The sequence below is a fragment of the Coffea eugenioides genome, chromosome 1, assembly GCF_003713205.1.
Source record: "Coffea eugenioides isolate CCC68of chromosome 1, Ceug_1.0, whole genome shotgun sequence".
Lineage (NCBI taxonomy): Eukaryota > Viridiplantae > Streptophyta > Magnoliopsida > Gentianales > Rubiaceae > Coffea > Coffea eugenioides.
This window is the reverse complement of record NC_040035.1, coordinates 53,247,355-53,270,887: the sequence shown is the minus strand read 5'-3', so window position 1 is coordinate 53,270,887 and position 23,533 is coordinate 53,247,355. Positions and strand designations below refer to the sequence as shown.

Here is a 23,533-nt window from a genome sequence, read left to right as displayed (position 1 = left end):
AAAAAAAATTTTAAAAAAAGTTACCTTAGTATACATACAATTTTCAGTGATTAAGCATTGTTGAATGTAAATCAAATGAATTATCAGTTTCACCTGGAAACAATATTTTAGTCCCTTGGTAATAATAGTGATTTAAAAACTTACTAATACGACTAGTTAATTTTAGATGATCTTAAAACTTACGGATCAACGACGGATCATGAACATCGTCAAGCTTGATGAGTTGAAGTTTATGGGCCTATGGACTATCAAAATATGGACCTCAACATTAAATTTAAGCCCATTTTGCAACTTGTCAATCAAAAGTGCAGTCCAATTCATCACCTCCTCCAGTCTATACTGTCGAACTAAACTACTGGTATGCTACAATTCAGAGGAAGAGAGCTTCATTCCTGTTGTTGTGCAAAATCTGCTTCCTCAGAGGTTTGATCTTTCTTATCGTTACTCATGGTTGCTCCTCCTAATCCGTAGTCGATCTATTTATGCAACCGTGAATTCCACCTGCCTATGTATTGTTATTGAATCATGTTTTGATTCAATTGTTCTCTTTTTCGAAGCTTTGCTGTGAACCCTTCACCTTACCTTGCCACAAATTCAATATGTTTGAGTTTAATTGCTTCCAAGAATCGTATCACGAACTTCTGCTGTAGCTTTTAATATCCATATGTTGTTCATTTTGAGTTGGGCTGTGTTCATTTCACATTTTCATTATGCTTTCAGTACCAAGAAATCATGTCACAAAAATTCGGTCCAAGATGGTATCTTTGTGGCAAAATCTATCTGTTAGGGGATCAGAAGTTCATAGTTCTTACTTAAAGATTGCCCCACGTTTAGCATCCTTTTATAATCATTCAATAGTTACTCATTCTTTTCATCCCATTTCCAGTATATGGAATTTTAGATGCCATTCAGCTCCCATCCAGATTTCAATTGCTTCAAATCAAACACTCCTGGTTGCATTTTCCCTCTCACTTTTTTCTGTATATGGAACTTTCGATGCCATTCAGCTCCCATCCAGATTTCAATTGCTTCAAATCAAACACTCCTGGTTGCATTTTCCCTCTCACTTTTTCTGGTTTCTTTTTATTCAACAAGTCCGTATCCAATTCGACGCCTGAGGGGACCCCCTTCAAGATCTTTAAGGAGGAGAATGAGTAAGAGGGCAAAAGCTGCCGCAAAACCTGTTCTAGATGAAGCCCAATTTGAGAGGGCTATTTCTGGGCTCCCACCTAGGTTCACTCCCGAGGAACTTTGCAATGTCATAGTTTTAGAGAAGGACCCTTTAGTTTGTTTGGAGTTGTTTAATTGGGCTTCAAAACAGCATAGGTTTAGGCACAATGTTTCAAGTTTCCACATTACAATAAAGAAACTTGGTGCTGCGAAAATGTACCAAGAGATGGATGATGTTGTTAATCAAGTGCTTGCTATTCGTTCTATGGGTACGGAAGCTCTTTACAATACAATGATCTATTATTTTACAGAAGCTCGAAAATTGACTAGAGCAGTGAACATATATAATCACATGAGGGATATCGGAAAATTGGACTGCAGGCCTTCAATTACCACATTTAATATCCTTTTTGCAGCTTTATTGAGTAGGGGAAAGAACTCATACATAAATCACATGTATATGGAGACAACTAGATGCCTTTTCAGACAAATGATTGACGATGGGATTGAACCTGATATTTTCTCCTTGAATTCTATGATAAAGGGATATGTGCTTTCACTTCATGTTAATGATGCCCTCAGAGTATTTCATCAGATGGGAGTGGTCTATAAGTGCTTGCCTAATTCCTTTTCATATGATTACTTGATCCATGGGTTGTGTGCACAAGGAAGAACGAATAACGCCAGGGAGTTGTGTATGGAAATGAAGGAGAAAGGATTTGTCCCTAGTAGTAAATCATACAAATCAATTGTGAACTCCTTGGCTCTGAGTGGAGAAGTTGATGAAGCGGTGAAGTACTTGTGGGAGATGACTGAAAACCAAAGATCAGCTGATTTTATCACCTATAGGACCATACTTGATGAAACTTGTCGCCAAAGAGGGGCCGAAGATGCCAAGCATTTATTGCGAGAGTTACAAGAGAAGGGCCTGCTAGACGGGCATACTTGCAGGCAGCTTCTACATGAGGTTGAAGGAAATATCGGAAACTCACATTTCAGAACTCAATTCAGGTACCTCAATTTGTAGATTTTTCATTTTCCCAAGGATCTAAGAGGGAAAAATGCCTCGGCATCAACTCTAGGAGTAATATGCCAGCATGACCTGATACCTCTGCTTTCTTTTTGTCCTATCATTTTTAGGCTCTCATGGCATAAGACAATTCTGAACTTTGAACAAAGTTGCTTTCGTTATCTGTTTCTCTGTCTTGTTTAAAACGAACTGCCCAAGACGAGAGTTAGGGTTTTGAGTTGATTAGAGTTCTTAAACTATATCCATTTATGCTAAAGTTGAGCCATAACTACAAGGACTACTTAGAAAGTGCTTTCAGTAGGTTCTTTGACTACTTGGTTATATTTTTAACTCAGATAATACAAATGTAGTTTGTCGATAGGTTTACAGCTAAAATTGCTTTGTTGCTCAATTAAATCTTTTGCTGTTCTTGCAGCTAAGAGCGAGCGGTGGAATTTGTCTACTTCATATCCATGCTAAGCCACCAAAAATATGTGAGATCTATGGAAAAGGCTTTGCAATGGTCTTGTTAGCTTGCAAAAGAACCAATGTTCTTCAGATAAGTCCATGGTAATTTTGTTTTCCAGCCTTGAATGGTTTTCTAATGTTAATATCAACTTAGCGACATGGTTCATGTTTTTGTTTTCCAGCCTTAAATGGTTCTCTAATAATAACTTGAACCTGGTTCATGTTTACGATAACGAGCTTTGTTTGTTTATAATATACTGTGATGAAAAAGCTGGAGTCATTTAGAACTATGCGCTAGGGAAGTGACTGTCTCTAACAAGAGATTTTCACAAGAGGGAGATATCATTTATGGGGACAGTGAATAAATATGGATGTTGTGATGAAGTAGCCAAAATTAAGCAGACCTATGCAGGATTGTGAGAAATTGTTCATTGTGGCATTCCATAACAATGTAAGGTAAGTTAAGCCAATATCAGGTTGGCAGCGAAAAGTCAGTATTTGCTTGGCATTAGGCAGTGTTTAGTTGTTTTTCAAGTTCTGATGGACCACATTTGTCAGGATTGAGGAGTTTCTTCTAGTTGTTTAACTTATCCCTAATAAAACTATACAGAATAAATCATTACTTCATGCACTTCCAGAAGTCAAACCTATTCCGTGCTATTTCCCAGTGCTCCTTTTTCCCTTCCTTTCTAAAGAGTGTGGAACATCTATCTTACCCTGTTCTAAGAGAAGGAAAAGGAACATTAAAATGTTGGAAGACTTGAATAAATCTTCCGGTAGCAATTGGTGCCTAATGTTCAATGGTCTTGATTATTTGTTCTTGGTTTTCTAGGAATTCTTTACGTGGATAAGCATTCAGTTCTGGTCCATCTTCACTGATGACTAACTGGAGTTTGCCTGGAATCAAAATCAATGGCTGCAGATGTTGTGAGAAGATCAGTTGCTTGTCTGCGACAATTGAGATGCATATACTACTGATTGGGCCGGGAAAAGAAAAACATCAGTCTGCATTGCTGGAAAAGATTTTCTTTTTCTTTTAGGGAAGTGCCCAATTAAGTTTATAAATGTGTGGTGGCTTGGAGGTGACCAGATAACTACGCTGTAAATAAAGGGTTGTCTACTGCCAATGAGCACTGTTACTCATGATTAAACGAGCTGGCAAAATCTGAAATCTCTTGTAGAAAAAATAAATGGTAAAAAAGAGCACTTATGTTTCTAGTGTGAGGAGATGGCTTAGGTCTATGCCCAGCTTGCCACCTTAATATGATTTTCGGTGCGTTTGTTAAGCCTGGCTTGCTTTTCATTCTATATTATGGTATCATTTTCGTGAACCTGCTTTGTGAGTTGAGATGTATTACTTAATTACCATACTTAAGTTAGTAGACCTCATTTGGCATTGCTCCTCCTGTTTTGTTATGAGGGAGAATGATGACATTAGTCATAATTGCTTGGCAAAATGTGCCATTAAACTAGTTTAGGAAGTTAAATCAGAAACAAGTTTTCCAATGTGACTAAAAAGCAAGTCACAGTCTGTTGATGGGCCCAACAATTGTAATACTTTTGAATATCTTATTAAAGTTTATATGAAAGTTACCGTTTGCTCCCAAAAAAAAACTGAACAAATTGATTAAAATACTATCCTAAACACAAACTTACTGCCCTGTTACAGATGGATCAACTTTCAAGTGGCGTTTTTTTTTTTTTTTTTAATTAATGTAAATATTAAGACTACGATATGTAAAAACACAATTTCTTTTGTTACTTGTTGAAATTTGTGCCCACAACTTCAATTTTAGCCATCAAATTACAAATTACTTTATCTGAACCATTAATTGCATTCTGCAGCTACAGAAGATATTATGAATCCTGAAAACATCATTTAAATCCAAATCCGTATTGGGGGAAGGACACGCATTAGTAGTTCAAGAACTAGAGTACGAGTACGAGTAGGATTAGGATTTTTCGTAAATCTGATACATGAAGTGGTCTGATTCATATCATGTATTAGTATTTAGAAGAGTTAATAACGTTTTGCCCCCTGAATGTAAGGAGTAATAACACTTTGTTCCCGTCAATGAAGAAAAGGCACTTTACCCACTCAAGAATCTTTTGTTTGGTATTTATAGCAAGTATTCTTTTTCTTTTTTTTTTTTTTTTGTAAAAAGTAAGAAAATGAACTACTCATATATGTTGACAATTCCACCTCTATATTATCTTCAATCAAATTAATCTTTGTGGAAACAAAAAGTTATAACCTCCGCCTCCCTCCACCACTTCCCCTCAATTTCATATCATAGAATTGTCAACTGTCTATTTTTGGGAATACTTGACACAAGCTCCAACTGAAATATTCTCAAGTAGGCAAAGAGCTTATTGTTTTTCATTGAGGGGGCAAAATGTTATTACTAACCATATTTAGAATGCGAGCATAGAGACACAACAACGCCCCGGCTCATGAACATTAAACTGCAACTTATACGAAATTGTTGACCGTTTCTGGATTTCTGCTCCCTACCAAAAGATTTCCCACTCAAATAAAGCTAGGACCCTATAAAAAAAAAAAAAGAAAAAGAAAACAGAAGAGCAAAGAATTGTGAATCAAAATGCCGTGACAACTCCACAGACTGTCGATATTCCATGATCCATCCCTCCAACTGCAAAGCATGGTCTCCTTTCTCAAGTCCGTGAGAGTGGAAAGGATCTGAAATTTTGCATTTTTTTTTCTCTTATTTGCGGAGTCGAGGCATGTATAATTCCTATGGAACTGCAAATACAGACTACAAAACTGTATCAGCTCGGCTTATTATATACATGGAATCCGCCAAAAATGCTCAAAAGGCCACTTTGTACTCGGGTAACTGCATGGCCTAGATTATCTTGAAACATGGAACTTAAAAGAATTGTAGGACGCCAGTTATCGTGATGGGGGGATCAATCCCTACACGAGTAGCCTTCCCTTCCGTAACTAACTGTGGCAATGCGTTGGCATCTTTGGCTGCAACTCCTTCACCAGTCCATAATGTGACATGAGGCCACTGGTTTTTAGAAGTTATCTTTTCACCATTTACCGAGCCTGTGTGAGCTTCTAATGCTGCCAATTTCCCAGAAAATAGTAGCGCAGTTATATCCACAGGTACCTTTTGATTAAGAAACGAGCCATAATTTGCAACAGCAGTAACACCATGACTTCTCTTGTGAGCCAGCGTCACATGAGCTTTTGTGAGACTATCCTTCAGGTTTTTCTCCTTGAAGAAGGTTTCAACGTCAGGATCCTTCTCAGCTATCTGATTCAAGAAAGGAAACAATACAAATCTGTTATACTGATTTTCATCCCATAAATTCATCATAAGAGAAATGAGGGAAATGTGAAACCAAATCCTTGAGTAAACAAGAAAACAGCAAAGAAAGAAGTAAAACGTATTCAGCAATCACATTGCCAAATTTCCTGGCTCTTTTTTTCATTTCCTTTTTTTTAATTAAAAAGAAAAGGTAGTATGGGACTCAAAACCAGAAAAGGTTATCCATCCAGAATGAAATGTGAATGCCACCACGTTGATACTTGCTTAACCCTTCCCAGACCACGCTACAATACTTGCTTAACCCTTCCCAGACCACGCTACAAATTATAGACGTAAGAAGACCAAGACAAAAAGGTCCGTAGCTATTATCAACTGCACAGAGGACTTCAGAATCTCAAATTACGTATGCCACATGGTTCCTCATGAACTTCTAGAAGAGCAAGTGGAATGAGGCAAGACCTATCATGGGTCTGAAGGCTATTCAATTGCAAAAGGTTTTGAATCTTCATGGAAAAACAGAATTGGACTGGAGTTGGAGTATCCATAAAATTTAACGTTCTACTCAAGTGCTACAAGCCCAATTTATATCCAATTAAGTTCCCATCCTAAAGAACCAAAGATAGAATAAAGAAAATCTAACTAAATTTACTATGCTATGCAAGAGAAAACACTTGTTAACTCACCCTTTGGAGGAATTCATGGATTTCTGCAACAGGCAAACTCACAGCAGCGTATACAATAGCCCCAAGCCTTCTTTTCTCAATTACTGGTGCTGAATACTCACCCTTTGCAACTGCTTTTAGTTGTTCCAAGACTTGCTTGACAGCAAATTCAAATGGAACCTGAAAGAACATATAACGAGAAACCAACACAGTGAAATTAAGAACTTCACCCCACAAATGAAGGACAAGATGTTTGACCAGAGCAGATTTATTATGGTTGTTTTCCCCATTAATTATATATGTTCACATTTTAGTATGTACAAACCCGAGTGAGGGGGTTTGCTTTGGATTTGGTGTGGGCTTCAAGGTAAGGCTAGTTCAGCTAATTCTTGTGTAATAAGCATCCATGGCAAAAGCCTCCAAGCAAACCACTTATGCATCATATTGATCCTCAGTGCACCAAGTTCTTCAGGAAGAGGATATCACTAACTGATGTGCAAATGAAAATGATGATAGGATATTATACAAGCATCCAAACCAAATAGGCATTCACCTGCACCGAATCAAGGTACTCAGAATTGCTTGATAAAATCTCTCGCAATTCCTTCTCCCATTTAGTCCATTCTGTTGCATAGGTTCCTTTGGTTGACTCCAATCTGAAAGAAACACAGCTCTCGACTGAATCAATTGGGAAACCTCCTTTATTATGGTTCTCAGGACACAAATCCAGAACAAGATGGAAATCTGATTACCAACCTTCCATGCCTGATTGTGTGAAGCTTGTACAGGTTTATCCCCTCTTCCAAAACAGAACTCACAGAAACAGGTAGAGGAGACCTACAGGTAAAGGTAAGAAAGAAAGACACACTTGAAGCACATTAAATCAGAAGAAAATAAGATGACAAAATAAGCATGTCTCAATTTGTAGCCCTCAGGAAAGGAAGGAACTGATTATACCATTAAAGAAACCAAAGGGAGAATGGAAATAACATGTATATCAGAAAAAAACAAACGTTATAGACACAGTACCAACTTAACAATTTGTTCTGATATAATCCATACTGTAAATACTTCTATGATAATGAAATGAGTATCTTGATAGATCACAACCAAATTGCTCCTATTTCATTTCTAAGTTAGGGATGCTTTGAAATGCAAATATATTGGATGGAGTTGACAAGATTACAGAGTTAAAATCAAATATTTTCTTTACATTAGCGACGATTAGTAAGCCATAGTGTAGACAAAATTGACTATAGAAATTGGTGGGGGCACCAGAAAGTGGATAAGTCAACAGAAGCCCAAAAGTTTTAGTGGCAAGCATGTAAAGCTCTTTGTTTTTAAGAGACACTGTACACCATAACTATGTACACTAACCTGAAGTGTTGATAAATTACCTTTGCAGAAGAAGAGTGAGAAAGTAAAACTACAAATATGGTTCTAAACATCCACAACATTTGTCCTCGCCAGGAAGACTGATCCAATTTTAAGAAATTCAAAAGTTTAATGAAAGAGATCTTCAGAGTAGAACAGCAGACCTATTAGGCTTCAGTAAAGGCATCTTCACAAGAGAGCCAAAACGTTCAATTAACTCGGCCTCAAACTCCTTGCGGCTCTGATAAAGAGCAGACAATAAGATAAGGAAGAAATTTTAAATAAGCAACAACCAAAAAATGCGTGGAAAAACAACTACCTTGCCCTGGTAAAGGTGGTAAAACATCAGCAACACATAGCCAACATTTGGAGAGGACTTGTCAAGGTTCCCCTTCAAGTCCCAAAAAATAAATAAAATGTCAGCAACATTGTACTCGATTTCCTAGGAGGTGTGCATCATACAAACTATTGAAAACGATAGTGAGAAATACCGGATGATTAACACGGCGAAGCACTCGATGTATGAAAACAGCAAGTGCGTCAAGTGAAAATGGATTTGATTCGGTTCCTGTAGATTTAACCCATTAAGTTCTACATACATGCTACATGAAGCTAATTTACAAATCTAATTAATGAAAACTGGGAACAATTTTATTCTTGAATCCTAGCATATTACTTCACCAAGCAAATATAAAAGTAGACATCTGGAAGGATATTAAAATGTCATTTGAAAACAAATGTGAATCAGGAAGATTTTACAGAATTAACATATCATATGAATTACATATAAAACTGCCGCAGATCCCTGATACTATCTGCCAGAGCAATGAATGAAAAGATCCACAAATGAAAAAGTAAAGATTGCTGTTCGTATCATACCGGCGCAGGCCCTATGCATTTCTTAGACTTACAACCTTTATAATATGCAGCTATAACTTCACAAAAAACTCAATTAAAATAGAATTTCATAACCTTCTCTAGAAGACTAAACCCAGAAAACAATTAACCCAATCCATATTGCAGTCCTAAATGATTATGGTATAGGGAGATCGGCTCAGAAAATTAGCCAGAATGAACGAACACTTAGAACAAATAGGGCTTTAAAACACCACTCTCCTAACTATCCATTTATATATTACTTAAATTGGAGAGAATTCTACAGAAAACACAAGTACTCTGATGGTCAGACATTTCTGATGGTCATAAGCGAAAGCACTTGATGACCTAAGATGGTTGACTACCCATTTCTCTCTGTACTACACGAGCATGCTGCTTCTACACTAAGGAATCACATACATCCTTCTTGCACATGCATGTGAGCGTTTCCTACACGCTAGTGACAATCATGCAGCAAGTGCATAGTGGTTAGACATAGTAATTCCTACCCTTAGCTGCAATGATTGTTGACCGATAAGTCAAGAAATAACATTTAACAAATGAATCCAAGCAAATGTCAAAATTACACAACAGAGGAAAGGACAACATAAGAGTGCAAAATAGCAAAACAAATACTTTCAACAAACAAGCCATATATGCTCTAAAATAAAGTACACTCTGTGAGTGAGAATATAGAAGATCAAGAGAATGAAAGAAGATGCTAGAATAGGACCTTCTGAATCTGGTACGACCGGAACTGCAGAAGCTTTGGTGCGTCGGCACATGTCCTCAATCTGGAGAAATTAAATGAAACCTCATCAGGCAAAATCCAAAGAATAAATGAAAGCATAAAGGAGAACAGCAAGCCCTCCTTCCGCCGGCCCCAAAACACCCCAGTCCAAGATAATGGAGCACAGACCAAGAAGAAAAAGTCCCCACACCCAACTTCCTTTGAAGGAAAAAGTAGAAAAAACAGGAACATTGTGTGAAAAAACAGGATGCTAATAGGTGATACGTAGTTCAACAGGTATAAAACGAAAAGGATTGGAAAAAAGGAAAAAAATGAACAGTGAAATTTAGCAAATTTGGTCCATACAAGGCAAATTGTTAGTAGTCAGATTCATTAACAAACTCAAGGGAATGTGATCTCAACAAGTAACCTGTTTCCAAACTTCCTCGTTCGGTGCATTCTTGTCGGCAAGCATTATCGAATAAGGCTTTCTCCGGCGTTCATCAGCAACCTTCTGCCAATACCTACCTATTGAAATTTAATGCACCAAGAGTAAATACAGTATCAGAATCTAGAATGAGCAAGCCAATCTTATAATCAGATTTAAGAAGCAATCCAATCCCCGCTCTTTAAGGGAGGAGAAATAATATGGAAGTTGATTCAATTCTTGGAGTGGAATGATCACAAGAACGCAATGAGGCATGCAAAATGAGTACCCATATCATCTTGCCTTCCTCAACATTTCGCTGTCTATCCCCCTACGGTACATGTGCCCGTTAACCATCCACTAAATGAGGATTAGTGAGCTTTACTAGAATAAAATGTCCAATGGAAGTATCCCAAGATTTCAGTTTTCATCATTTTAATCTACTGTATTTCCAGTAAACTTCCTATTGGTACTGGTTTAGTAGTATAGCCAGCACATGATGTACCAATTGAAACCATGATCTCTGATGTCAGAGCAGAAGGTTCATCTCTAGTCATTTATAAGACATGCAATAAGCTGCAGCACGAAATCTTAAGCTTTGCAAGAGCTTTCTAAACAGGAAAGGTCTTAAAAATTGATAATCTCCCGATAGTTGCGATTGAACAACAAAAAATTCGAACAGAAAACCAATTCAATAACACTCTACAGATGAACCTGTATGTTTAAAATGCATCAGATATTTAGAATGTCATTGAGCTCATACCTTTTATAAGATCACCCATCAAAGTGTTAACTGGTCGGTCATCCTCAAGGACTCCAGGGGCATTTAAAATTTCCCTACAAAGCGCAGATTTTGCACAACCAGGTATTCCTGAAAGTCGAAAGCAGTTAGTCCATATAAGATTGATTTAGTGGGTGCATATCTTAGGTGGAGAGGGAAGAAAGAAAGAATGCATGACAAGCGAAAACATCTTCAATGGTATAATAATAACAATAAAAGAGATGTGTGCATATCAGGAAGTGTTATCCCTCAACCAACAGGTAAACTGATATGCAACGAGCATAAAGTGGAACACATACTTCAGATTAACATCATGTAACTTTCAGCAAATAGAAAAGTCAATAAAGAACGGCTTACACCACATAAGAAGTTTCAACTAGCATGTGATAGAAAAAGAAATCAGATTATACATCTAGTGGATTTCTAAGATATATAATTAACAAGTTCATGATCATCAGATGGAACATACTTCTATTCTCTTACCCTCCCTACCTAAATGGAACCAAAAGGAAATGAAGGAGCTCAATGATTGTCAACATTAAATAAGCATCAATATAATATTCAATCTAAACCCGATATATGTCAAAAAAAAAAGTCAATCCAGTGATCTCAAGATGAATAGGCTGGCCCACAATTTTCCCATCCAGCCATACCTGGAAAGAAGACAATGAGGCCCTCATCCTTGGCAACTCTGTCCTTAACTGTAGTTACTGGTCCTGCATCCCTCTCTTGCTCAAGGTCACCCTCTTCATCTCTTCCTCCCTCAATAATGGCCAAGAAGTCTTCTGATCTTACTAAGTTTCCAGCAGATCCTATCAAAGCTTGATTTTGTGGACTGCGCTTTGCATATTGCTCCAGAAAAGGCTCAGCCTCACTAAGGTATACAGAAGAAGACAGCATTTTGTGTCCATACTTTCTGCGTATGTATACTGCCCTGAGAAAGAGGTTAGATTATTAGATGCTTCACATAAAGAAATGTAAGTGATCATGAATGGAACCATGGAAATGATTCCAACATTACCATTCATCGAGCATTTTGCTCAATTCCCTTTGCTTTGTAGGTGAAGTATTCCATATCTTCATTTGTCTACAGAAACAGGAAATTATGAAATGAAAAGTAAGCAAAATATATCTGCTGTAACAGATTCTTTCTATTCTTATTGAGACCTTTAAGCTTCACCAAAATTTCATTTACCTCAAATAGTAGGCTTTGTAGGCAGATGGACCTTCTTTAAAGAGAATAGACAAGCCATTCCTGATCAAAAAGGTTCGCAACTGCACCATAAAGAATCAAATAAGAAACTAAAGAGTACTGCCATGAAATTAGTTAGTGTCCCACAAAAGAATGTTCATTTAAAAGTTCTTAGAGTTGAAAACAGAAGTTCTTTAAAATTTCCATGAAGTAGCAAAGGGAAAGTATATGAAATTTCCTTCATGTCATTAAAGTTGAAAAGTTCTTTAAGAATTAGGTAATTGGTTTTGAAAGCTGGTTATTTACATACTCCAAGGAACTAGAAGTTCAAAGAGAAAGTTATCCAAAACTGTGCTTACAAACCAAACATTCATTCCCTCACTTCAAAAATTCCTTGACTTTCCACTGTTCCTTCAATCAAAACAATGTCACAGTTTACACTAAATTTCATTCCTTGGCTTTCCACAGTTCCTTTGATCAAGCAATATCACAGTTTTACACTAAATTTCAGCAAATGAAATTTAAAAAAAAAAAAACCAAGTTAGAAGATGCATTGTAATTAGCACAGTAGAAGCCAACTGAGGAAAGGAAGAAAACAAATGTTGTATCTGTATACTTAATCTACAATTTGTACCATTGTACTTTCTATCTGAATATCTGTTGTTTCAATTTCAATCAACAAGCAAGATATAGTTAAATGATAGAATTAATGATCAACACTTGAGGAAGCTTTAACGGATAAAACAGAAAAAATTCACCACCAATGATATGATTAAAGGATCTGTAGCTCATTTTAAAGAGCATGCAACATGCTAGAAGCATTGGGAAACAAGTAGATTAACTAGAAATCTAGCTCCATAAAGCACCTCCAAGGTGTAATGCACCCAGGACTTCTCTGTCAATACCCGACATCCTTGACAGAAAGTTTTGACATGTGCACAGATCATCAAGTGTAATAAAGCATGCATCAACTAGAAATTTAGGACCCTAATTATCGCCCAAGTATTACTACATCCAAGGCAAGATATCTGAAACAGCCCTTGAAAAGATAACAGAAAAATCAAGGTAGTTGCAAATAGTAAGTGCACTGGAGTTGAATGCACAAAATTTCTAATGACTACAATAGGCACACATGAAGCAGAAAACCAAGCCTGACTAGGCTCAACCTAATAAGAATGGTGATGCATTTCAGTCAAGTAAAGAGGATCGCGGGGAATGTCAGTTGCAGTTTACCTTATATGTGAGAAATTTCAACTTGATCATCAGATTTGCATCTTCATCAGCTAAACTCTCATTTGTGAAAGTGCCATTATTCTCATCAACTTTTTTTGCACCCTTCTCCGTTCCAGCAATTTCAGCTGCCTTTTCCTTGTCTGCCTTGAATAAGTTTAAGTCGACAAAGAAACCTGTCAAAAAAATCACCAATTAGCATCCAACAGAGAAAAGTATGTCATTATTAGTCAAAAGGATATTCAATCGTACAGATAAGGAAGCTGAGAATTGCAAAACATCTACGAAAAAGAATGAAAAGCAGAGGAAGAAGAAAGGACTATAGCTGAATTACAAAGCTGATGGTACCAAAAGCAAAAATGGCTAAAGCTGGAATAGAGCTACAAGAAATAGACAAGCAAGCATCAATTTTCTGAAATTGGCTACCTCCTCCACTATTCTCAGCATTTGAAAGGATTAGAGAAGAAGAATGGATTTAATCCCTAGTGCAAATCCCACAAACTAACTGGAAGTCTACCATATGACCAATGGCACAGCTGAAACCAGTAAAAAAGCAAGCACAGCAGTGAGCTTACCTCGATAAAGTGGCCACAGTCCTGGTTTGTTCCTGAGACATGCACATCCCAACCCGTTATTTCAGTCAAAGAATGAAAAACTACAAAAATAGATTTAGCAGCAAAAGTAAAGTTATTTCCCATCATTAAGATATCAAGACAAATTAAGTAAAGACCTCATCTCTTTTTGATATCGCCGAAATGCTGAATCACTGTGTACATGGATCACCATTTTGAAATGAAGATTATTGCTAGAGACAGAGTTGATCTTTTGATAGTTATGGTACAATTTAAAAGCAGCTGGATAGCGTTTTTCGCGCATCAAGCGAATCATTTCCTGATTGAAATCATCAATCATAGAAATGTTTGGTAAGATCAATTGAATAAACTCTTGCAAGAAAATTTGACAGATTTTGCAAAATGAGTATATATAAACTGGGAAATGACAATAAAAGAATATCAAATGACAGAACCTCTTAAAGCAATCTCAACAGGCATTAAAAAACTCTTAGCTAAATTTGTTTGACTGATTTCATTTTTATCTGAAATAAAGACATTAAATCAAAGCAAGACTCTTGGTCTCTTACATCAAGCGCCTAAGAAAGGTTCCAAAAGCTCTCTTACTCCCACAGGCAATGAGGCTTTATTTGTAAAAGATCAGTGGCACAACTTATGTATGAGAATGTATAAATGAATACACCAAACATCTATGTGGAGATACATTGTTACACGACCGCATCATGCAAAACAATGCCATTAAAATGGAAGTTAAAGGGAGATACATAAAACACCACCTGCAACTTTATTGTAGAAAAATCAGCAGGCTGTGCTTGCAGGAACTTTGTAAGAGCCGAACGATCAACATTTCTTGAATGTGGGTCGGACCCTTCATTCCCAAACCAATCCAGATAGTTTGGGCAGAAGGAAGTGCCAACGCTCTGCAGAAGTGCCTTGATTTGCTGCAAGTCATGTAAGAAGCAAAATTGATAACACATCACGAGATACTTGTGTACCATAAAACTTCAAATGTTAGGAAAGCATGTTATCTGTTGAGGACGAAGGTTACCTGCTTCTCATCAGATCTATTTGCAGCACAAATTTCTCGCAGGCTAGCTCCTAAATCTTTTGCATCTGCCACCCGATACACAATCACATACAATTACTACACATGCTTAATTCACAATTACACAAACCATAAGTACGTCCCAGTAGTTTCCTTCCACCTCAGAACTAAAGAAGTATCAGAAAGAGAGAGAGAGAGAGAGAGAGCAAACACAAAAAGAAGAAAGCAAAGGCAATTTCAGTTTGACAGCAAAAGCAAGAACAAGCAATTGTCCAGATAATAATATTTCAAAAAAGCAAGTCCCATAATTCCAGTATTTTACAAATCATTTTACCATTCACGACAAAATATTTTAGACAGCAAACCCTTATTTGAACCTTTTCTGTTATCTCTTTAATGTAGATTTAGCATTACATGTGCAATCAGAGAGTGGAGCTTCATCCAAAGCAGGATCAACCATTAATGGTCTATAAACTCATTGAAAGGTGACTTTGAGTTCAATGGCTGAATACCCACTCAGTGACTCCTATAGCGTGACCATGTTCATCAATACTGAAGGTGAAAAAATAAACCTGTAAACATGTTTAGCAGTTTGGAAGTGGCTTAAAAAAAGGCCAAAAAAAAAGAGGTACAGCAGAGTGAATCGAGACATCTTAAATTTGTTGCTTAAGATACGATAGATACATATCACTTGCTCGAGCTATTTAATAGTAGCAAAACATAAGTTGAAATTTCCTGGATGGTAGGAAAGAAACTTCATTGACAATAATCTCTGGTCAACAGAGAGAAGCAACTCAGTGACAATTGCTTTTCCCTTCCTTTCTAACCCCTCAAGTTGAGTAGCACAAACAAAATCCCACGTGAAAGTTGTTTCACAACATCTAAAAACACTAGGCACACAGTCAATAGAGAAGATAATTCCAGATGGAAATTCTTTGAACTTCCACAAAGAGCTAATGAGGGCCAGCAAGATTTAAGCACTTGAACAACCAAAATTACAGAGATACAGCATGAAATTTTACCTAGATTCCTGTTACTTACAATAAGAAACTATGCCTTAAAAGCTTACACTAGTCTGTGCGTGATTTGAACTTCTTAAGCAAAGGAGATTGTTCACAAATTGCAACCAAAATTTTAAGGCAACCAAGAGAGAGAGAACATGTTTTTCACACAACAGAAAAGGGAAAATACTTTTTACCTTCATCCACAGTAGGTAAAGGAAAATCCCTTAGAACTTGTTCCATGTCTTTTGAACTTTCATGGCTTACTATGCGAGCCACAAGACCTTCTAAAATTTCGCCTTGTACCTTTATGTGGTCTATTGATCCTGCAGCCAGTGAAAGAGAAAGGGCAAAATTTTAGGAATAACAAAATACCTTGATAATTTACAGATGTCATAAAAGAAAGAAAACAACTCTGTCAATTTAAGAAAGGCTCTAACAATTACAGTAATTTCAAGGCAAGATGCCATGGGCATATATTTATATTAAAAAAAAACAAAAACAAAAGCATAAGAGAGTTGGAGGAATAAAGTCCACTAGCATTTAGTACAAACTATAGCTAGGAACCTTAGGCCAGCTTAAGACTTGATGCCTGTACTGTCTAAAAGATCTAATTTGCAATCAAAGCAGCACCAGCTGCATGCTACTAACAGAACCATACCGGCATACAGTGCTGGACCACATTAAAATTGAAAATGAAAAATAAAAAAGTTGACAAGAAAAGGTAGAATGATGGTGATGAGAAGAACTAGGTCTTAAATTACAACCCAATGATGGAGGACGAACAAGTGCAACTGTGCAAGCCTAATAACAAATATTCTGGAGAAAATGATAAGCATCCAGCTACGAAGAAGATAAAATATGACATCTGCCCACTAATTCTCTCTAAGTGCCTGTGTGGATGGATTGAACAACAGTCATTTTCATCTCGTAACATCAGCTATTAAGAGCCAAGATCAAGTGGTTAGACTAAGGCATCAGAAAATGGATATAAATCAGGTCTATGAGAATTGTAAACAATAAAAGTCTTAGCTCACCACGAAATCAAAAAGAGATTAGTAACTAAAAAAAGCAGGGTCATCAAGTAGAATATAAGGGACCACAATGTTTAAAAGGTTTGCAGAATGGTGATTCAGCAGTAGCTGTCAAGGTGGTTGGTTTATCTTGATTTGCATAGGATATCATAGAAAATACTAGAAAGCCAACATCAGGATATGCTGCTGGTTGTATAGCATGCCTAATGACAGTTAAGTAGCTGGTATACAGAAGAAGCACAGTGAGACAACCATGGCAATACTAGTAACCTGGTCCGATTCACAGACAAAAAAGAATTGCAGCCACCTGCAACTGTAATGTGCTATACCTGATCTATACTGAAACAACAAAGGTGCTAAAGCCAAATTTGGAGGACAAACAAGTTATCAAAACTTGAGCTTTCCATGGTTTCAACAAATCACATCAAATCAACAAGCTTTTGCTTTACAAATAAAGGCACTGTTCTCAAATAAACTTCACCTGGAACAGATATATCTGCAACTTCGTCAAGAGCCTGACAAACAGGAGATGCTGTTCCTTCTTCACACAATGCATCGTATGCAGCAAAAAAGGATGTCACCGACTTCCTATAGTATTGATGCAAAATATGTATGAGGGCAACAACTTTCATCTTAGATTGCCAAAAGTACTCCAACAAAAATAAATAATAAAGAATATTTTCTCCACTAGCTAGAAACAATTTCATTTAGTAAGATGCCTTGTAACTAGTTTACCAAAATACAAATAAAAAGGAAGAGTTAATCACAAAATAAGATGCAAGTACACTAAGACAAAATTTCTGCCAATTGCACTTGTTTAAGAATCACCAAGGAAATTTTGATCAATTATGTCAAATGATGATACAGCTATTCATGACCAAGCTCCTGTTTTGAATGCTTATACCGAATAGAAAAATCTTAAAATACACATAGATGAAAGAAGGGAGTGCATTAAGAACAGAAAATCAATAAACATAGACTTCCTCTAATCATAACCAATATAATGTTTGTAGTTCCAACCTCAGTACTGATTTCCAAACATTAAGAAGAGAAGAATTACAAAGACATCCTATTATAATGAAGAAAGTGCAACATCAATCAAACTGAAATCTACAACTACAGTTGTATTCTTTCTTAAAAACACACATAAAAGAGCAATACCTGGTGGAGAGCAACCAGACATGATTTGTTGGAAGACGCCACTTCCGGCAAAAAGCTATTATTTCTGGAGTAGAATAAAATTTTGGTCTCCCAATGCCCAATTCTGTGACTGCTGTCACAACCACTGCAAGACAAGATAGACGAGGCATACAAGCTGAAGCATGAGAACCAGACTTTCTGCCAAATCATATCCATCAAACTAATTATGAAAACCAAAACCTATGGCTCTGCGAAAACAGTTGCACAAAATTGGAGCTCTGCCAGACACTGGATAGTTTAACTGTTTACAATTCTAAGATCTATTAATTTGAAATGAATGGCAGGAAGGCAGCATTGATCAGCTAACAAGAACTAAGCCTGAAGTAACAATAACTTGAGTTACAGTAAGTGCCAAATACATATATAAACCCTCTTTGCTGGTTGAGAATGCCAAAAAAAAAAAAATAGCAAAATAATTGAAAAGTTTGGCCAGCATATGGTAGCACTTGTACCATCCTTCCATAACTACCATGACTGCAAAAACACAACTGAACAAGTTACCATTCTTGCAAAAATACATTAACTGTTGAACAAATTGCAACTACTTAAATGCTTCAATTTTTAGCAACCTTCAGAAAAAAGTGCGCCACCATACGTCAAGGTATTGTGTCCTTTCAGGTGTTATCATCCCTCAAAATAGAATAACCAAAAAAGTTTAATCTTCCATGACCCAGAAAAAGTGTATCTCAGCTTCAATCAGTCAACAGAAGGAAAAGAAAAAGAAACCAGAATATCTGACCACAAAATATACCACATTAATGTATAGTAGTTGATAATTTTCTTTTATGCCCTCACCATAATCTTCTCGAGGACGTTGTCCATGGTCTCCTAGTACAGCAGTTACCAGTTCCATTGATATGCACATGCGATTCCGCTGGAAAAAATTCAAAGAACAGAATTCATCAATTCATAAGGACAAACATATTGCTCAATTACTATAGCTATTGGGCATCATGTTATGTGCCACATGTATCGACAATGTAAATATGAAGATGTTTCAGAATGATTAGTGACAGGGTAAGTGATGCTCACATAATTACAAGATTCCAGTTCCACTTGCATATGCTTTATAAGATGAAATTTCTTGTTACTGCAGCAACGCCCCCCCCCCCCAACACACACACACAACAAAAAAAAAAAAAAAACCCCACCCCACAGCCCCTCAAAAAAATATTCAAAATCAGCCAATAACATCTTGGTCCATGAAGTAATGGTTCCTAGGATGAGCAATCAATACTATTCCTCATCTATAATCTAGCTACCATTTTACTCTTCTAGATTAGTATGGTGAGAGATTCAAAGCAATAAAGTCAAGCCTATCCCCCAGTTTATTCTCAAGATTCCACAGTGAAATACCAAAAGATAAGGGTTTCTAGTCTTCAAGAAACTGCATAAAAAATATGACGAAGACATGTAAAAACTACAAAAGCACATCAAAATCATAACATAAATGCCTTACTCAACCAAGATAGAAAGTTATCATTGAACAACTCCAAAAGACAACTCAAAACTAAAAGTTCCTCGCATCTGTGCTCCATCAAAGAAGGATCATTATTTTATTTCTTATGAGTAGGCTATTTGCACCTTATTTTCAGTGCATTAGGATTTTGATTTAATCTAAAAGTAATGACATCTAGATTTTGTTGCACAATGTCTAAAAAATAATTCTGTGGAAGTACATTGAGAAATTCATTGAACTCTGCTTGCTTCTTGGTTGCTTGAGCACCCCATGCCTTGTGAAAAGTCCTCCCAAGCACAAAAACACCAACAGCAGTGTAACTGCAGAAAATAAGAAAAGTGAAAACTTAAATAGAAAAGTCAAGCCATATAAATGACTGCTAGAATGATACACATCCAAGATTACTGACATTATACAGAAAAAGATGCATATTTTTATTCATGTAAACTTAAAAACAACTCCAGCAGGCTGGATGTTCTCAAATCTATTCCATTGTGATTACCAAATAATTCTCAGAAATAGTATAAACCTAGTGCACCAGAAATAACTTTAACTTTATCTTATTCATCAAACCATGTGGAATTCATCTTCCTAACCAATTGCACTACTGAACCAAGAATCCCCTGCCCAACATCCCAATAGAATAAATGAACTCCCAACCTCTACAAACGTGTTTCATTCAGTGATTGACTGAATCATCTGAATGCACTATAAAGCACATTATAAATTTTCACACAGGAGGAAATGACTGGTTGAACACCAAACCAATCATGCTAACGGTTCAAGAGAAGAGAAAACTGAATGTTATATTTGTTTAGCAGTTCCACCTTGACCTCCCCATAAAACTACCCCCACCCAAGTAACTCCACCCAAAACGAAGATCAACAATAGCAAAGAGGCATAAAATCTCTCAGTAGCATACCAGCAATGGAGCACAGTTCAGTAAATTAAGCAAACAAAAGCAAAAGCTCCATGAAATAAGGTAGGAAATGAATAGAGGATGCAATGGTTAATCATGAGCATACACGTTGCCAAAGCTGTTCTTAGCATATGCTCCTCCCTCATGTCCAGCATACATGAAAAGAGATCCAGAATGCTTGAGTGATACCTGTTGAAGGCATGAGAACGCTAGAGAAAATGAGAACAATGATAGTACACACATCAAAAGAAAAAATTGAGCTCCATTTCAGCACAACTGAAAGGAAATTATGGAACAAAAGGATTTGTAGAACAGAAAAGCTAAATTCGTACCTCCAATGTGGCCAAGCCTTTCGACACCATCTCTATCATTCTTACTCTAATCTGGAACACGAGAACAATCAAGATATAACTCAGAAGCCCACTAACAAGATTTAACTAATGCTCAAAAAAGCACAATAAGCTATACTTTGGAGACCAAATAATCGATAATATCCAATTGGTATGCGGACATTCCCCCAACCACATGACTAAAGGAAAAGCAGGAGAGAAAAACAAACCTCATGATCAGACTTCTCATTTTCAAATTTGGGGTAAAAGGTAGCTCTTATTTGCGCATGCGAGTATGTTGAATTGTCCACAGTGAAGTTGTCCAGTAAATTACCCTTAAACAATTTGCTCAAGACAGCATTATTTAATCCACCTGATGCTGCTTGAGCTTCACCCCCCTGAGCCGGACCCACCACTTGAGCAGCTGGTCCTTTTTCAACTTCTACAGCCGTTGCCCCACTTGTTGTTCCATATGACTTCGTCTCCCAAACGCCCTGTCTCGGATTGTTGTTCACCAATCCTACCCCGGCAAACTGTTGATCTGGGGGAGGAACACTGGACTCTCCATCATTTTGAGGAATGCTTAATGAACTAAATTTATCAGTCACAGCTTCCACACCTCCTACAGAAGAAACCTCTTTCGCAGTTGATGAAGGCCTGTCAGATTTTGGCTTCTCTATCCATCTTTGTCCTCTAGCTGCACTCCTTGGCTGCATTTTCATAAATCAGAACAATGAACAGACAAATAGTGCCAACCATTATAAGAAATTAGGAAAAACTTAAATGAGCATATCCAAAATACATAAGGATTTGGTTACCCTGTATTCTACATTTGTCCATAAAAGGTAGAACAGAGGATAAAAGGTATCTCTTAAAAGGTAGAACACAGGATAAAAGGTATCTCTTATCAAAGTTACTAGCAGAGAACCATAGCTACTATTTAGACGGCAAGCATTTCTAAACAAAATTAAGCTCAATAATGCTTACGTGTTCAAGTAGATGACAATGCTCATCTTCCACTGCGAGTACCATTTTTTCAATCCTTTTTCTGTTTCCTTCTTATAATCACTCTTATTGGTGACAGAAATAAGGAAAAGAAAAAATTATTCAACATTGCAAAACCGAAAAAAAAAAATTCAACATCCAATTTTGCTTCAACATCTTGACATTTTACCCGCAAGGAGAAAAAAGAAAACAATAGCCAGGGTTATAAAAATAAAAATAAAGTACCAAGTTGCTACAGATGCAGAAAATTAGAGCAAGAATAAATACTTAGATACCAAAAAGGGAAAAGAGATAGCATTTAAGTCCAAACTCTAAATTCCTATTTTCGATCTTTATAGCTCATGCAATCAAACAGTGACCAACTGCGAAAATGTTACATATTTAATCCAAAACACAGCACAAAAGTAGGGGCAAAAGCAGGTAAGAGAGGAAAGACTCGCATCGCCAGGTGGGCTGACAGCATTGCGAACACATCACATATCCATTAGACAGCTATAACTACCGTGTTCGCAGAATTTAATCAAGTCTTCTATAATTAAAAGAAAATATAACCAATTCATCAGATAAAATCACAACAAAAAATTGAAATAAAATACAGTCACGTAATATATGCCCATCTAAATAGAGAAGAAAAAGAAAACCTGTTTCCGTTGCATGGTGGAGTGAACCAGTGAGCTGCTGAAAGAGATGGAGCGAGACCGGAGAAGAAGAAAGCTTCTGGAAGAAATTAGATGATGAGGTGAAGAATGATAATGCGAAGAGGAAGAAGAACGAGAATAGAGTGCTAGAGTGAAACCAGAGAATATTCTCTGAGAAACCAGCCCCCTCGACAACATCCAAGTTTTCCAGATAGTACAACTTTGCTATAAATAGTAGGGAAGAAGAGTGGGGCGGTGAGTGGTAAAACTGCAATAGCTAAGAAATAGGACGTCAAATACTAATTTACGAGCACCGCGGACACCGCCTTAGACCGGCGTCGAATCAGAATCGTTCTACTGTGAGACACTGTAGAGTGAGGAAAAAAAAATAAGGTGCAGCGCAACTGCTCAAGGAAAGATTAATTAACTCTTGGTCGTAGAAGACTCGTTCATTCAGTCAATGGATTTGTTTGGATTGAAAATTATTTGTCAAAATTTATTTGCTTATAATATCAATTTAAAATATCGCGGTAGTCTGTAATCTATATCAGGTCGACGTATCGTGGTCATTTGCAGTTCACGCTTCCTCAGGTTAATATTTTATTTGTGTTTTTCTCATTTTTTACCTCGGGTTAACCTTCCAGGTCGTGGCCACATGATGACCAATTTCTTAATGGATATGTAGTCATAAAAAAAAAAAAAAAAATCCATGCGAAGGGTCTAGACATTAATTATTGTCAATTACTTTCTTAACTATCTAATCTCCCAGAATTCCTATTCGGGATAATAATAGTTCACAATAAGATATGCCTTGATTTTCAATATACCATTTTTGTCTTTTTGTTGTTAATCAGACAAATCTACCCCGTAATATGTCATTTTAAAAGTTTTCCTTTTTATCTCTACTTTTTTTCCTCTTTACCTTTTCTTCCCTTCTTTTGCCATTTTCTTCTTTCTCCTTACCGTATTTCGGTTGAAGGTGGCCCCTTCCACACTTGAAGGAAACTGAGTCTGACTATTTGAATAGGAGCAGGACGATTTGATTGACTGCACATTTTCATTTGATGAAAAAATGAATTAGTTGTGCTAACTTCTGATTCTAAATCTCAGAGC

The 23,533-nt window shown here is 36.8% G+C and overlaps 2 protein-coding genes across 3 annotated transcripts; one reads left to right on the top strand and one right to left on the bottom strand.

Moving 5' to 3' along the window:
* The first annotated feature begins 1,055 nt into the window (after positions 1–1,055).
* LOC113779159 (pentatricopeptide repeat-containing protein At2g27800, mitochondrial) lies at positions 1,056–4,184 on the top strand. Its single transcript, XM_027324648.1, has 3 exons — positions 1,056–2,181; positions 2,616–2,749; positions 3,570–4,184. Exons 1-2 carry the CDS (start codon positions 1,151–1,153, stop codon positions 2,617–2,619), a joined length of 1,035 nt encoding a protein of 344 aa, XP_027180449.1. The 5' UTR covers positions 1,056–1,150; the 3' UTR covers positions 2,620–2,749; positions 3,570–4,184.
* An 811-nt stretch (positions 4,185–4,995) lies between these two features.
* Positions 4,996–22,771, bottom strand: LOC113772100 (tRNA ligase 1). Of its 2 annotated transcripts, none has more exons than XM_027317000.1 (27): positions 22,424–22,771; positions 21,008–21,487; positions 20,781–20,831; positions 20,555–20,637; positions 19,750–19,849; positions 18,866–18,944; positions 18,032–18,155; positions 17,352–17,458; positions 16,034–16,162; positions 14,839–14,903; positions 14,567–14,731; positions 13,949–14,109; positions 13,794–13,825; positions 13,222–13,394; positions 11,992–12,071; positions 11,818–11,883; positions 11,450–11,730; positions 10,779–10,886; positions 10,019–10,116; positions 9,592–9,652; positions 8,474–8,550; positions 8,302–8,373; positions 8,147–8,223; positions 7,365–7,445; positions 7,162–7,264; positions 6,630–6,788; positions 4,996–5,931 (listed from the first exon to the last, which is right to left on the bottom strand). In XM_027317000.1, exons 1-27 carry the CDS (start codon positions 22,616–22,618, stop codon positions 5,539–5,541), a joined length of 3,600 nt encoding a protein of 1,199 aa, XP_027172801.1. In that variant the 5' UTR covers positions 22,619–22,771; the 3' UTR covers positions 4,996–5,538. The 2 variants fall into 2 exon arrangements, with proteins under 2 accessions (XP_027172801.1, XP_027173390.1); XM_027317589.1 differs by having other exon boundaries at positions 16,034–16,153.
* Between the last annotated feature and the right edge of the window lie 762 nt (positions 22,772–23,533).